This window comes from Triturus cristatus, chromosome 4_1 (genome assembly GCF_964204655.1).
Source record: "Triturus cristatus chromosome 4_1, aTriCri1.1, whole genome shotgun sequence".
NCBI lineage: Eukaryota > Metazoa > Chordata > Amphibia > Caudata > Salamandridae > Triturus > Triturus cristatus.
This window is the reverse complement of record NC_140585.1, coordinates 1,222,936,318-1,222,949,037: the sequence shown is the minus strand read 5'-3', so window position 1 is coordinate 1,222,949,037 and position 12,720 is coordinate 1,222,936,318. Positions and strand designations below refer to the sequence as shown.

The 12,720-nt window shown below is 46.7% G+C and overlaps 1 protein-coding gene across 2 annotated transcripts in view; it reads left to right on the top strand.

The window, feature by feature from the left end:
• The first annotated feature begins 2,310 nt into the window (after positions 1-2,310).
• MARS1 (methionyl-tRNA synthetase 1) overlaps positions 2,311-12,720 on the top strand; it is a 253,255-nt gene continuing 242,845 nt past the window's right edge. The window contains exon 1 of one of the 2 annotated variants that reach the window (XM_085654605.1): positions 2,311-2,509. In XM_085654605.1, coding sequence (XP_085510731.1) covers positions 2,404-2,509 — 106 coding nt within the window. In that variant the 5' untranslated portion in view covers positions 2,311-2,403. The remainder of the gene's footprint in view (positions 2,510-12,720) is intronic. The other variant, XM_085654606.1, reaches the window with a different exon arrangement.

Below are 12,720 nucleotides of genomic sequence, written 5' to 3'. Positions count from 1 at the left end.
GCTTTATACTCTCCTTCGGCCAATGGCTTAGTAGAGAGGATGAATAGATTTATAAAAGAAGGTATTCAATCAGCCTTAGCTATTAATGTACCTGTTGACATTTTTTTTAAAAAGAAAATCTGGTCTTATCTCACTACTCCTCATTACTCAACTGGGGTTTCACCCTTTAGACTTCTCAAGAAGTGAGATCCAAATGGAACACTTTGTCCATCGTGGATTAAAATGCTGAGAAAGAATGATGATTCATCTTTGGTTTGTAAAGATAAACAAAACATGCTTAAAAATGTGACACTCCAACAAACTATACAAAAGAAGAATTTTGATACTAGAGCTTGTAATTATACTCATGATTTTAATATTGGGGACTGGGTGTTGATTAAATCTCCAAAGAAAGTCAAGAAAGGTTTTTCGAAACTTTCACTTCCTGTACAAATTCTTAAAGTGTCTAAAGGTTCGTTGTTTCTTGGTCATAAGGGTTGGTGGAGTAAGAGAATGTTGGTCAAATTAGCTCCAGATCAAGCCAGCGAAATTTTATCTAAGAAAAAGAATGTTTTTCAAGATGATTTACACTTTTCATACTTTTCAAATGATTTCACCACAGATGATTCCTTGGTGTCATCCAGAAATTACTTCACTGTGCAAGATCTTACTGAGTCTGTATCAAGCTCTTTGTCATATAATGAACCTCAAAATATTGTTGCTCCCGTGACCCTATTTACATTAGACCTACTCGCAATTGTACATTTCCCTCAAGATACAAGGATTTTTATTTCTCTTAATATCTTTTATCTTTTGTTTGTGAAAGGAGGGTGATGTAATATACTGTATACTGTTTTGTGACAGCTTGTTTACTATGTTTACCGTCATGTGCTCCTGTTCTCTTAGTGAGCTTGTGTTTTCTCTACATTCTGTTAATTACATGCGCGTGTGTAACCCCTTCCATGCTGCGCAAATTCCGCCGCTGTGCTGACGGAATCTTGCGCGGGCGTGGTCATGACGGAACGGTTCCGTCATGAGCACAGCTCAACCGTGGCTCATGACGGAACCGTTCCGTCATGAGCACCGAAGGGGGTAATGTTACACGCGCATGCTATGGGTTATCGTTCAAATAAGCATTTCTCGAACATGCATTCTCGTGCGTTCACATCCTCCCTGAACTATGAACGATTCTGTGGGACAGTTATCGTTCATACTTCGGAGAGGAAGGACGCACTCCAGTGGTGTGATTCATTTGACTGCAATAAACCTTCAAGATCATTTTATTCTTGTCTACGTTGGATTATTCTACAATTTCAAGTGAGGTTACTCATTTCAGAAACCTGAATAAAATGCCCCTTAGTTAAATTTGAATAAAAAGTTTAAATGATATGGGAGCAAAAGGTTCCTTGGTAATACGGAAAAATTGTTAATTTGTGCAACATTTAATAAAACACATCTTATCCGTAATTCGTAAATAAAATAACACCTTGTAAATAGAATCCTTTGTTTCTCTAATCCAGAATAAAACTAGCTTTTGTGAAACCTGAATAAAATATTCGTCGATTAATTTTTCTTTGAACTCAAACATGACTGACTGACTAAAAGCATGCCACGTGAACTTTTGTTCAGAAGTACTAAAAAACAGTAAGGAATGACAGTCAGTTAACCAGACGTGTATGTTACGCAACTAAACCACTAATAAATATCTCTATTAAAATGGTAAAAATAAAATCGTCAGCTAAAACCTGAATAAAACGGCTTGATGAGGTAGCCAACCGTGCCGCGAGTATACCGACACATTACACAGCACGTGGCGTAGTGACACACTTATTTAGCAAGAAACAAATGCGCATGCGCATAAAACGCCGTCACTCTTTTAGAAAAAGAGATGTGTAGCCGGAAGTACGGGTAGTGCAGGGTTACGACGTCTGTGTCTGACAGAGCTATCTAGGGTCGGCACGAAATATATAGTTGTCCTTTTTTATTTTTTATTTATAGGTCGTCTGAACCTCGACTCAAGGACCTCGGGGCAGTACAAAATACACCCGAACATCTCAACCTGAAAGAACTACGCCCCTCCGAATTTGCGGAGCTTCTTTCATCATTTGCATATTGTCCTATGTAGTTTTTTGCACCGGTTAAAATGCCTATTTGAACATAATTGAGTGACCAATAAGACTACAATTCCCGTCAACCTGCGCGAAAGTCATTACGTTCCCTTACTTTGACATACCTCCATCGCATAGGACGCCGGGGGATGTAGTTTTATGTTGTCTAGAGTATCATGAACACCAACGACCACGGGCTGCATACTGAACTACGACTCCCGGTAAGCCGGTGAACACACGTTTCCTTGCGTTGCATCAGCTGTCACTGCATGTTCTTTTTCGGAACCGGTGTAGTCAGAAAGGGAGAGAGTTGATTATGAAGCTTACTGTGTGCTCCGCGGGATCCCCGCACTGCCTGAAAGTGCTAGCCGCTGCTGAGCGGTGCCGGACCACGGTGGAAGTACACTGGGCGGGCCCTGAAGGTAAGAGGGGGACATTCATGTTCAGCTAGTTAAACATCTGCATTCAGCTCTGTATACAGGGTATCTCCAAAATTGTGCACTTGGGGGCCCATGTCTTTGGCTTACTTTCATTTGGAGGGGCACCACTTACTGCAATCTGTCTACCCGACTGTGTAGTTTCTTACAGTTGCCCACAGCCACTTGTATATTGAGGAGACTCACGCAAATTGTTACGGGGCCAACACCCCGAATCAAATGTATGACAAGAAGTGCAACCCAAAATGTCTGTAGATTGTGGATCCCATGAACATCTGTATACATTGAGTAATCTTACAAATAGCTGTATTATAGGGACACCACGCTCACCTTTGGTATTTAAGGCGGTATTGATTGGATGTATCCGTTTTTGGGGGGGAAAGGCCCAATCGAGCTGTTGTCTCTTTGCATGAGCATTATACGTTTCAAATGTTGTTTTTCCTTAGCAAGGTGCAGTAGTTTGAGTACCAGCAAACCCCTTTCAATTTGTCATGCTGGTTTTGTGGACAGCGCACAAACCCCTTTCAATTTGTCATGCTGGTTGTGTGGACAGCGCACAGTCAATGTAGCATCACACTTGTTCTTTTACGCCCCTATTGCCTATTTCAGTTCTACAGAAATATTGCTGGGAATACACTTGTGTGTGTTGAGATTTTATTTCCTGCTTCCTACTTTAAAGCATAGCGTAGCGTAGGCTGAGCTTGTGATTAAACCCGCACATGCAGTGTGGTCTTACGGGATGCAGTCTTGTCACGAACATCAGTGAACTTTATTTGCATCGCTAGTCAACTACCGTGGTGGTACGTTGAGGGCCACTTATACTGGACGGCAAGGCAAGGTAGCAGCCTTGGGAGCCATTGCCAAGAGTGCATCTAATTGTCCTCAGAAGCATCTAATATTGTTCAAGGAAGACCACTTAGCCCTTCTCATAGAAAGGCTGTACATAATTACAAAGGCTTTACCCAGAAACACGTGACCAATTGTGGTATCTAGGTTGCATGTATCTAGGCAACAAGATGGACCACAGGAGTTCTAGAATGGCAGTAAGCTATGATGGGTGGCAGCTGGAACGGTTGCTGTGAAGGAGGAAGCTGCGTGTGCCTGCTCTCGATAAACCTACTACTACCACTACCCCGCTTGTGGTTTACTCCTACACAGATCGGGTGGGTAACGTAAAGATGTGATAGTGATTGGAATTATGGTGGCTTACGCAAGGATGGATACAAGGTAAACCGATACAGATGTAAGCAGGCCCGGTTCTAGGGGGTGGGCCGGGTGGGCCAGGCCCACCCAAACATGAGCCTTGGCCCTGGCAATGAATCTGCCACCGATGTACAACAATAAAAAATGGTTAGATAACTGGTGATTTATGATCCTGCTGGAGAGCAATCATTTGTCTGTTGGTAGTTTTTAAATGCAGATAAACTGAATTTTAAGTTGATAGCTCAGTGGGTTACTGCCTTTGTCACAGATATCCTTGTGGTACTTGCAGTTCAGATGTTACTATCCTAACATAGGACAGTGACCTATGAATTGTCATCAAAGAGCTGCATACAAACTTCACCTTTTTTGTGTTGTGAAAAAGTTAGAACTTCTCCAGTCTTTCATTATTCTTTTGTTGCTAAAAATAATTTGTTTGGGCAGTTATACATTTTTATCAGTAAAGCCAGACCCCAACCACTGACTCTTTAAATCCTGAGTTGGTGCTTCTCCAGACCAAACCCTTGTAAGGGACAGTACATGGAAAAAAAAACGTTTTGAGAGTGATAACATTTAGAAAGAGATTTAGAAAATAGTGCTTTTTACTGGGCCTTGTAAGACTAAGAAGACATAAAGGAGGGCCAGGAAGCTGGCCTGGCTAGACATATAAGCGACAAATCGGGCCTGCAGTGGCCCACCCAAATACACCCTTGGCCCACCCAAATAAAAGTTCCTGGAGCAGGGCCTGGATGTAAGCATGTTTATAAAAATGTACATGCTCGCCATTTAGAGCTTGGTCATTGACAAGCCTTGATGTGCACTTTGAAGTCTCATTTAAACCCAGGGAAGTAGGCAATGACTCTGTGCTGAAGTCAAAGGGTTTTGGTCGACGAAGTAGAAGAGGAAGAGGTTTGAAGGATCTAAATATAAGGGAATATAAGAGTCAGAGTACAAGAAGGAAGGCAATATTGTCCGAACGTGGATGGAAGAAGTTATTTGTGTCCGATTGGGAGAGGTCATTTGGAGCTGGACCAGAAATATTTTTTTAATACAAGGGTGAATTATTCTAGATTTTCCTGATGTTGAACAATGTCACAACAGCCCTTCCCGAAACACATAGCACCAGCACCTTGCAACTGGGATCATTAAGGCAGATCTCTGAATTGACACTCAACACTGCCCATGTATGCAAATAGCTGGCTGTTAAAGAATACAGCAGCACTTTCTACTGTCAGCTAATTACTACACATAATTTTGGCGGGGAATGGGCACCTGTGCCAAAGGAAGAGGAACTCTTTACGCAATTTGATTGAGTTCACCAATCTCATCCACCAAAAAACCTGCAACTCATTAAGACTGACAAACTCAGCATAGTGGCTACACAATCGAAACTTTTGTACAATAATATCCCCACTACTCAAATGTGCTTCAATGCCATGCTAAGGGAATATTGTGTCCTGTACTAGAGTTAATTAACAATAACCTAAGTAGTGTTAAGCAATAGGGTGCCAGTTAGGGTAGAGAAGGGCGCAACGTGGAGCACGTAGGGTTGAGCTTCATTTGCTTGAGGAGTATTTATGAAAGCGAAGCAGTCCGGCAGTAAATGGGAGCTGTTGGGCCCTCCAAAAATTTAAAAATAAGTACTTTAAGGACCACAAGGTGAAGAAGAGCAACAAAGGTGTATGTAAAGATGAGAAGTGGCACGAAATGATGTGGGAATAACGGTATTTATTCCAAGTATCCTATTACAGCTCATTGGTGGGGAATACCTGAGTGCGTCCTTTCACCACCAGCTCCGCACTGTTAGTTCCCCACAACATTCTACATTCTAACAAAACATCATAACATGAGTGAAACATCATCATGACATACCTACAATTTCATACTCAGTGAGTGAGCAGTTGAAAGGCGGCGGAGAAATTACCTACCCGGGACCTGCTGGCAGCGTTTTTCTTCACCATCGCTGTCAGCCTCACTGCTGCCGTCTGCAATCCACGGCATTGCGGGACCCCGGGACTACATTTCCCAGCCTCCTTAGCGCTACCGGGGCACTTCCGCCCACCGTCGCGCCAGGAGGCGTTGAAAAGCGCGACCCTCCCTCGGTGGAGCGGGGGACTCAGTGAGTGAGCAGTTGAAAGGCGGCGGAGAAAGCACCTACCCGGGACCTGCTGGCAGCGTTTTTCTTCACCATCGCTGTCAGCCTCGCTGCTGCCGTCTGCAATCCACGGCATTGCGGGACCCCGGGACTACATTTCCCAGCCTCCTTAACGCTACCGGGGCACTTCCGCCCGCCGTCGCGCCAGGAGGCGTTGAAAAGCGCGACCCTCCCTCGGTGGAGCGGGGGACTCAGTGAGTGAGCAGTTGAAAGGCGGCGGAGAAAGCACCTACCCGGGACCTGCTGGCAGCGTTTTTCTTCACCATCGCTGTCAGCCTCGCTGCTGCCGTCTGCAATCCACGGCATTGCGGGACCCCGGGACTACATTTCCCAGCCTCCTTAACGCTACCGGGGCACTTCCGCCCGCCGTCGCGCCAGGAGGCGTTGAAAAGCGCGACCCTCCCTCGGTGGAGCGGGGGACTCAGTGAGTGAGCAGTTGAAAGGCGGCGGAGAAAGCACCTACCCGGGACCTGCTGGCAGCGTTTTTCTTCACCATCGCTGTCAGCCTCGCTGCTGCCGTCTGCAATCCACGGCATTGCGGGACCCCGGGACTACATTTCCCAGCCTCCTTAGCGCTACCGGGGCACTTCCGCCCGCCGTCGCGCCAGGAGGCGTTGAAAAGCGCGACCCTCCCTCGGTGGAGCGGGGGACTCAGTGAGTGAGCAGTTGAAAGGCGGCGGAGAAAGCACCTACCCGGGACCTGCTGGCAGCGTTTTTCTTCACCATCGCTGTCAGCCTCGCTGCTGCCGTCTGCAATCCACGGCATTGCGGGACCCCGGGACTACATTTCCCAGCCTCCTTAGCGCTACCGGGGCACTTCCGCCCGCCGTCGCGCCAGGAGGCGTTGAAAAGCGCGACCCTCCCTCGGTGGAGCGGGGGACTCAGTGAGTGAGCAGTTGAAAGGCGGCGGAGAAAGCACCTACCCGGGACCTGCTGGCAGCGTTTTTCTTCACCATCGCTGTCAGCCTCGCTGCTGCCGTCTGCAATCCACGGCATTGCGGGACCCCGGGACTACATTTCCCAGCCTCCTTAGCGCTACCGGGGAACTTCCGCCCGCCGTCGCGCCAGGAGGCGTTGAAAAGCGCAACCCTCCCTCGGTGGAGCGGGGGACTCAGTGAGTGAGCAGTTGAAAGGCGGCGGAGAAAGCACCTACCCGGGACCTGCTGGCAGCGTTTTTCTTCACCATCGCTGTCAGCCTCGCTGCTGCCGTCTGCAATCCACGGCATTGCGGGACCCCGGGACTACATTTCCCAGCCTCCTTAGCGCTACCGGGGCACTTCCGCCCGCCGTCGCGCCAGGAGGCGTTGAAAAGCGCGACCCTCCCTCGGTGGAGCGGGGGACTCAGTGAGTGAGCAGTTGAAAGGCGGCGGAGAAAGCACCTACCCGGGACCTGCTGGCAGCGTTTTTCTTCACCATCGCTGTCAGCCTCGCTGCTGCCGTCTGCAATCCACGGCATTGCGGGACCCCGGGACTACATTTCCCAGCCTCCTTAGCGCTACCGGGGCACTTCCGCCCGCCGTCGCGCCAAGAGGTGTTGAAAAGCGCGACCCTCCCTCCGCGTCGCGGGACGCGCGCAGGTGGCGCCGGGAGAAGCCCGGGACAAGGGCGGGACCGTCTGTGGCCGTCCGGGGCCGGAAGAGGCCGGGCTGGGCCAGCCCTCTAACTGTTACTGTAAACTGTAAGTACGTACACCAATACAGTGCATTTCCCACACTCAACACAATGGCTACTAGAAAGGGCACGAAAGCCACACCTATAGGGATGGTAGCTGGGCCATTGGATCAATTCATAACAAGGGCATCATCGGTGTTAGAGCACGAAATTCAAATGACGCAACGCCGTTTGTCATTAGATCCGGTCCTTTCGAGAAGATCTTCTCTGGGCCTTGCTGCCCATGCTAGCTCCCCTGTCCCCATGCAGCCAAATCTAGCCTTTGTGGATTCTCCACCTAACCCACATAACAAGGGGTTAAGTAGTGCTACTGGTGTCCAGACAGAGGTCTTAATGCGTCCTTTAAGTGGTCAGCCTTTCAATACAACTGTGGCTCCACCTGAACCGAGTTTAAATAATGAAAAGGAGGTAAGACCCAAGGAGGGTGCAATCCCAAAGAAGAGGAAAGCTGATACTGCGGTACGGGGAAGAAAACCAAAGCAATCTAAAACCACCATTGAATTGCCACCACCTTCTACGGCACCCCCGGAGCCTCGCTCCTGTGAGACTTCAACAGTCAGTCCTGCCGAGAATGGCAGCCCTCCTGTAAACTCTTGCTCCCTGGATCTGGATTTATTGGTGGGCAGACTGAGTCTTCTTATATCTTCTCTTATCCAACCTGTGGAACAAAAGCTGAAACATCTAGATGATAGACTTGGGAAAATGGAGTCTCTGCTCGTGGATAGCGTGGGCCTCAGGAAGGATTTTCGCGTTATCCAAACCCAAGTCAAAGATCTAACCCTATCAGCCAAAACCACAAGACATGTCATCACACTCTACTGCAATTAACAAACCTTCAATGACCATCAATCAGGGTTTGACCCCAGGTCACTGCAGCACCTGTCTAAATAACAGACCAATCGACTTGAATAAGGTACCCCCTCTGCAGCCCTCGCAATTGACAAATCCTGTAAATGCTGCAACTCTCGGGAAGGAGCTCCCTAATAATCCAGCAGAAAAAACTATTTATCAAGATCTACCATGCATTAACTTACCTCCGGACTGTGCTCCATATGTTGTCATCCTAACGGAGGTTCCAGAGCTGCCGAGTGACAAAACAGAATCATTTGAGGAACTCAGAAATAAGACTTTGCATTGGTTGAATACCCATAGACCCCTGCCTAGATCCTTTTATAGTAAAATACTGTTTGTTAGAAGGGTGGGGTGGGTGGGCTGCAGACCTAAAAATGTGGGTGGGGACTGTGTAATCATTACTTTTGAGGATCGCAGGGCAGTTGATCACATATGCAGTTGGCAACAGCTAAGTTTTAACACAAAGATTAAAACATGGAAGTTAGACTATTTTTATCTCATAGACCATGTTTGTTCCTCTCTCGATTATGGGAGGTTTGACCCTAGGCCTCAGCAAGAGGGTCCCTGGCATTGTGCACCTAGAAGTAGAGGTGGCCAACTCAGGGCAGAACCGACGGGAGTCCCGTTAAGTAATCGATTCAGTCTGCTTGATCAAGTAGATTGACTCCCTGCGCTGCCCAGCCACTCTCAGGCTCCTCAAACCGCTGACTCAAAAAAAGCTAAAGCTTTAAAGATTACAAGGAAGAAGCATTTGGAGGCGGAAATTGATGCTAACAATCCTTTGCCTCCCATTAAGGACGGATTGATAGTTAAGGAGAAGCTCCTCTCACCAATAGGTGTGTTAGGGGACGGTTTATCCACCTCGCCGAAAGCAATCTGTACTATGGTATTACAACCCCAGTCTGCCCACGTATTTCTAGACCATCAATTAGTTGGCCCTGGGACCCATGACTCTGTCGGGTCCTGCCATGAGGGAAGCCTGGAAAACGTGCAGTCAAGAATTAAAGGGTCCCTTAAAATATTATCCTGGAATATAGCGGGCCTCGTATCTAACCTAGAAATTCCGGACTGGTATACATTTGTGGACTCCCATGGGATCTGCCTATTCCAAGAAACATGGGCAGCTGGTCCCACCCATAGAGTAGGATATGTAACCTTTGCGGAACCCGCAGTAAAAGGGCTAAGAGGCAGACCCTCAGGGGGGTTGTGTATATGGGTAGGTATTCACCTTGGATTCACGATGAAAAGGATAGAGACTAACAGTCCCGATCTCACGTGCATCCTGCTGTCCCATAACAAGACACCCAAGTTGGCCCTAATTAATATCTATTCACGGCCAGTAAAACATGGGGGGACATCCAACACCTTGGATATGTTAACTGCTTTTCTGCACACGCTAGGGGGTGACGCAGTGTTGCTGATAGGAGGCGACTTCAATTGTCACTTCGAACCTTTATATGGGGTCCCCTCAATTACCAAGGATGAAGATGAAACATGGTCAGTTCCATTCCCAATTGCATACCCCGCAAAAAAATGGTCAGCCCTAGTTCTTCAGATGACCTCCCTTACATACACATTCTCTCTTAGAGCCTGCAATGGTCGCTTCAAGAGCGACACCCCTGCCCAATTTACCTATAGTGGCTTGGGACATTCATCGGTGATAGATTATTTTTTGGTGAGTTTAGTCTTTTGGTCTAAAATTATAGACTTCTCCGTCTGTCACCGCACTGAAAGCGACCACAATCCCTTGATAATAGAGATGGATCTCCAACTAACCTGTGGGGATAGCGCTATAATCACTACTCCCAGTTGCGATCTAAGATTAGAGCAAGGTGGGAGAAGAATTCGCTGGGCGGCAGCAAAATCCTCTATGGAAACTATGTCTAACCTATATAGAAAAGTAATTCCCTTGCTTAAAAAGGCAAACTCTGCCCTTACCCATCCTCCTACTATTGACGTGATCGCAATCAGCGATATCCATAATGAAATGGTTACTCTATTAAAGGATACCTTCTACAAAGATGGCTTAGTTAAATCCAAACCATGTCATGGTAATAATCCATGGTTTAATAGAGGATGTAGAGACGCAAAATCTGCATTACTTCAGGCCATCACCCAAGGAACTAGGCACTGTATCATTGAGGCCAGACAAGTTTACAAGAAAATGATACATAGCGCAAAAACCGAATGGGAGGCTGACCGCTGGGTTGCTATTTCATCTGCACTTGCCGCTAAGGATGCAAGGTCCTTCTGGAACCTTGTCCATACTGGGAACACAGAAGGCAAATCTGCAATTGTCCCAAATATATCTGAGGAAGCCTGGTCCATGTATTTTAAAGACCTTTATTCTCTCTCCCCTTCCTGTATTAATGAAGTCCCTCTGAGTCCTTTACCCTCGACCCCTATTTCGCCAGTGCAATTATACACACTGGAGGAAGTAAAGACAGCCATACTCAAGATCAAGCCCAATAAAGCACCGGGTCTTGATAGAATCCCGGGTGACTTATTCAGAGACGAACCAACAATTTGGGGCCCTTACCTTTTGGCTCTATTTAATGCGATACTGCAGGGGTTACCATTGCCGAGTACTTGGCTTGGGGCGGAGATCATCCCAATTTATAAGAAGGGCTCTCCGCTCGAACCCTCTAATTACAGGCCAATTAGCCTTATAGATGTTACACAGAAAATTTATGCCAGGGTATTGCTGCAACGTTTGGAGGTCTGGTCCAGTGATAACAACATTCTAACGCCGCTACAGGCGGGATTCAGGGCGAAAACATCAACAATCGACCAATTATTCCGGTTACAAGTACTGTACTGGAAGCACGTGTTCCTGGAAGGGGGTAGTCTCTATCTCACTTTCGTCGATTTAAAATCTGCTTTCGACATGGTGGACAGGAAACAACTATGGTCCATTCTACTAACGATGGGGGTTCCACCATATTTATGCCAACAGCTTAGAATCCTCCACGAAGGCACTTTTGCAAGAGTACGTTTTGGCAAACTAGGCCAGTTAACTGAGGCCTTCCCGATTGAGAAAGGTGTCAGGCAGGGGTGCGTCCTTGCCCCGACTTTATTTTCTCTCTTCCTCAACGGGTTGATTGAAGATCTTTTAGCCAAAAATGACATAGACTCCCCCAAACTGGGTGCCCGAAGATTTCCCGCCCTAATGTTTGCAGACGACACGCTTCTGCTCTCAAAATCCCCAATGGGGATGCAGCGCGTGTTGGACCAGTTCTCCAGATTTTGCACCAATAGGAACCTGGTAGTTAACATCAATAAGACTAAGTATATGGTTTTTAATGCAAATACTGTTAACTGCCCCCACCCAATGATGGATGGCAGACCCCTGGAAAGGGTCCCAACTTTCGAATATCTGGGCTTGACTCTGAATGATAAAATGGGTTGGGGTCCGCAAGTCGATAAGGCTAATCTAAGACTAACCCAAGCGGTAGGGGAAATCCTCAAGGTTCAGAAAAGTTGCACCCTTTAAACAATTAGTGCTCCTCTTGAAATTTTTAAAGTGCAAGCTAGGGCTTCTTCTCTGTATGGGGCAGAACTCTGGGGGCACACAACAGTGAGCAAACTATCAATAACTGAAAACAATTTTTTAAGACAACTTTTGAACTTGCCAAAAAGCACCCCTCTAGTCCCGCTAAGACTCGACTTAAATCTATGCCCAATTGCAGACGCTATTTTTGTCCGTCCACTACTATTTTGGAAGCGTCTCTGGAGCACTCCCGAGCTGGCGTCCTATAGGGAGGAGCTTAAAGTTGTCATGGCTTCAATTGGTTCTGGTAGGATCCCTTGGTTAGCATTCATCAAACAGTCACTTGCGCTGATGGACTTTGAGGAACTCTGGTTAAATCCTGAAGTTTCCTGTCCAGCTATTTCTAAGAAAACTATGACGAATGCTATAAAGGAAACTAACCTAAGGAATCTTTTTCGCTCAGTAAAAACCTCAAGCTTAACCGACATTTTCTTGGATATTAAGTCCATATATAGCTTTGAGCCTGCGATTGATTCAATCCAACCAACACTAGCAAAGAAGCTTTACCTGCAATTCAGATATGGCACTCTGCCTTTTTTTCACAATATTGGTAGGTGGAAAGGTGTAACAGCACGCCCCTGCCCAGGCTGTCGTCTAGAGGATGAGACCCCTATCCATGTTATCCTATTTTGTCCTGCTTACGCCGATATTAGGAAGAAATGGATTATTCAGTTGTGTAAGAATATGGGCATAAGACAATACTTGTTTTTTTTTAGAATATTAAAATCAGATACTGATCCTGTGATTGTCTTTGCAGTGACTAAATAC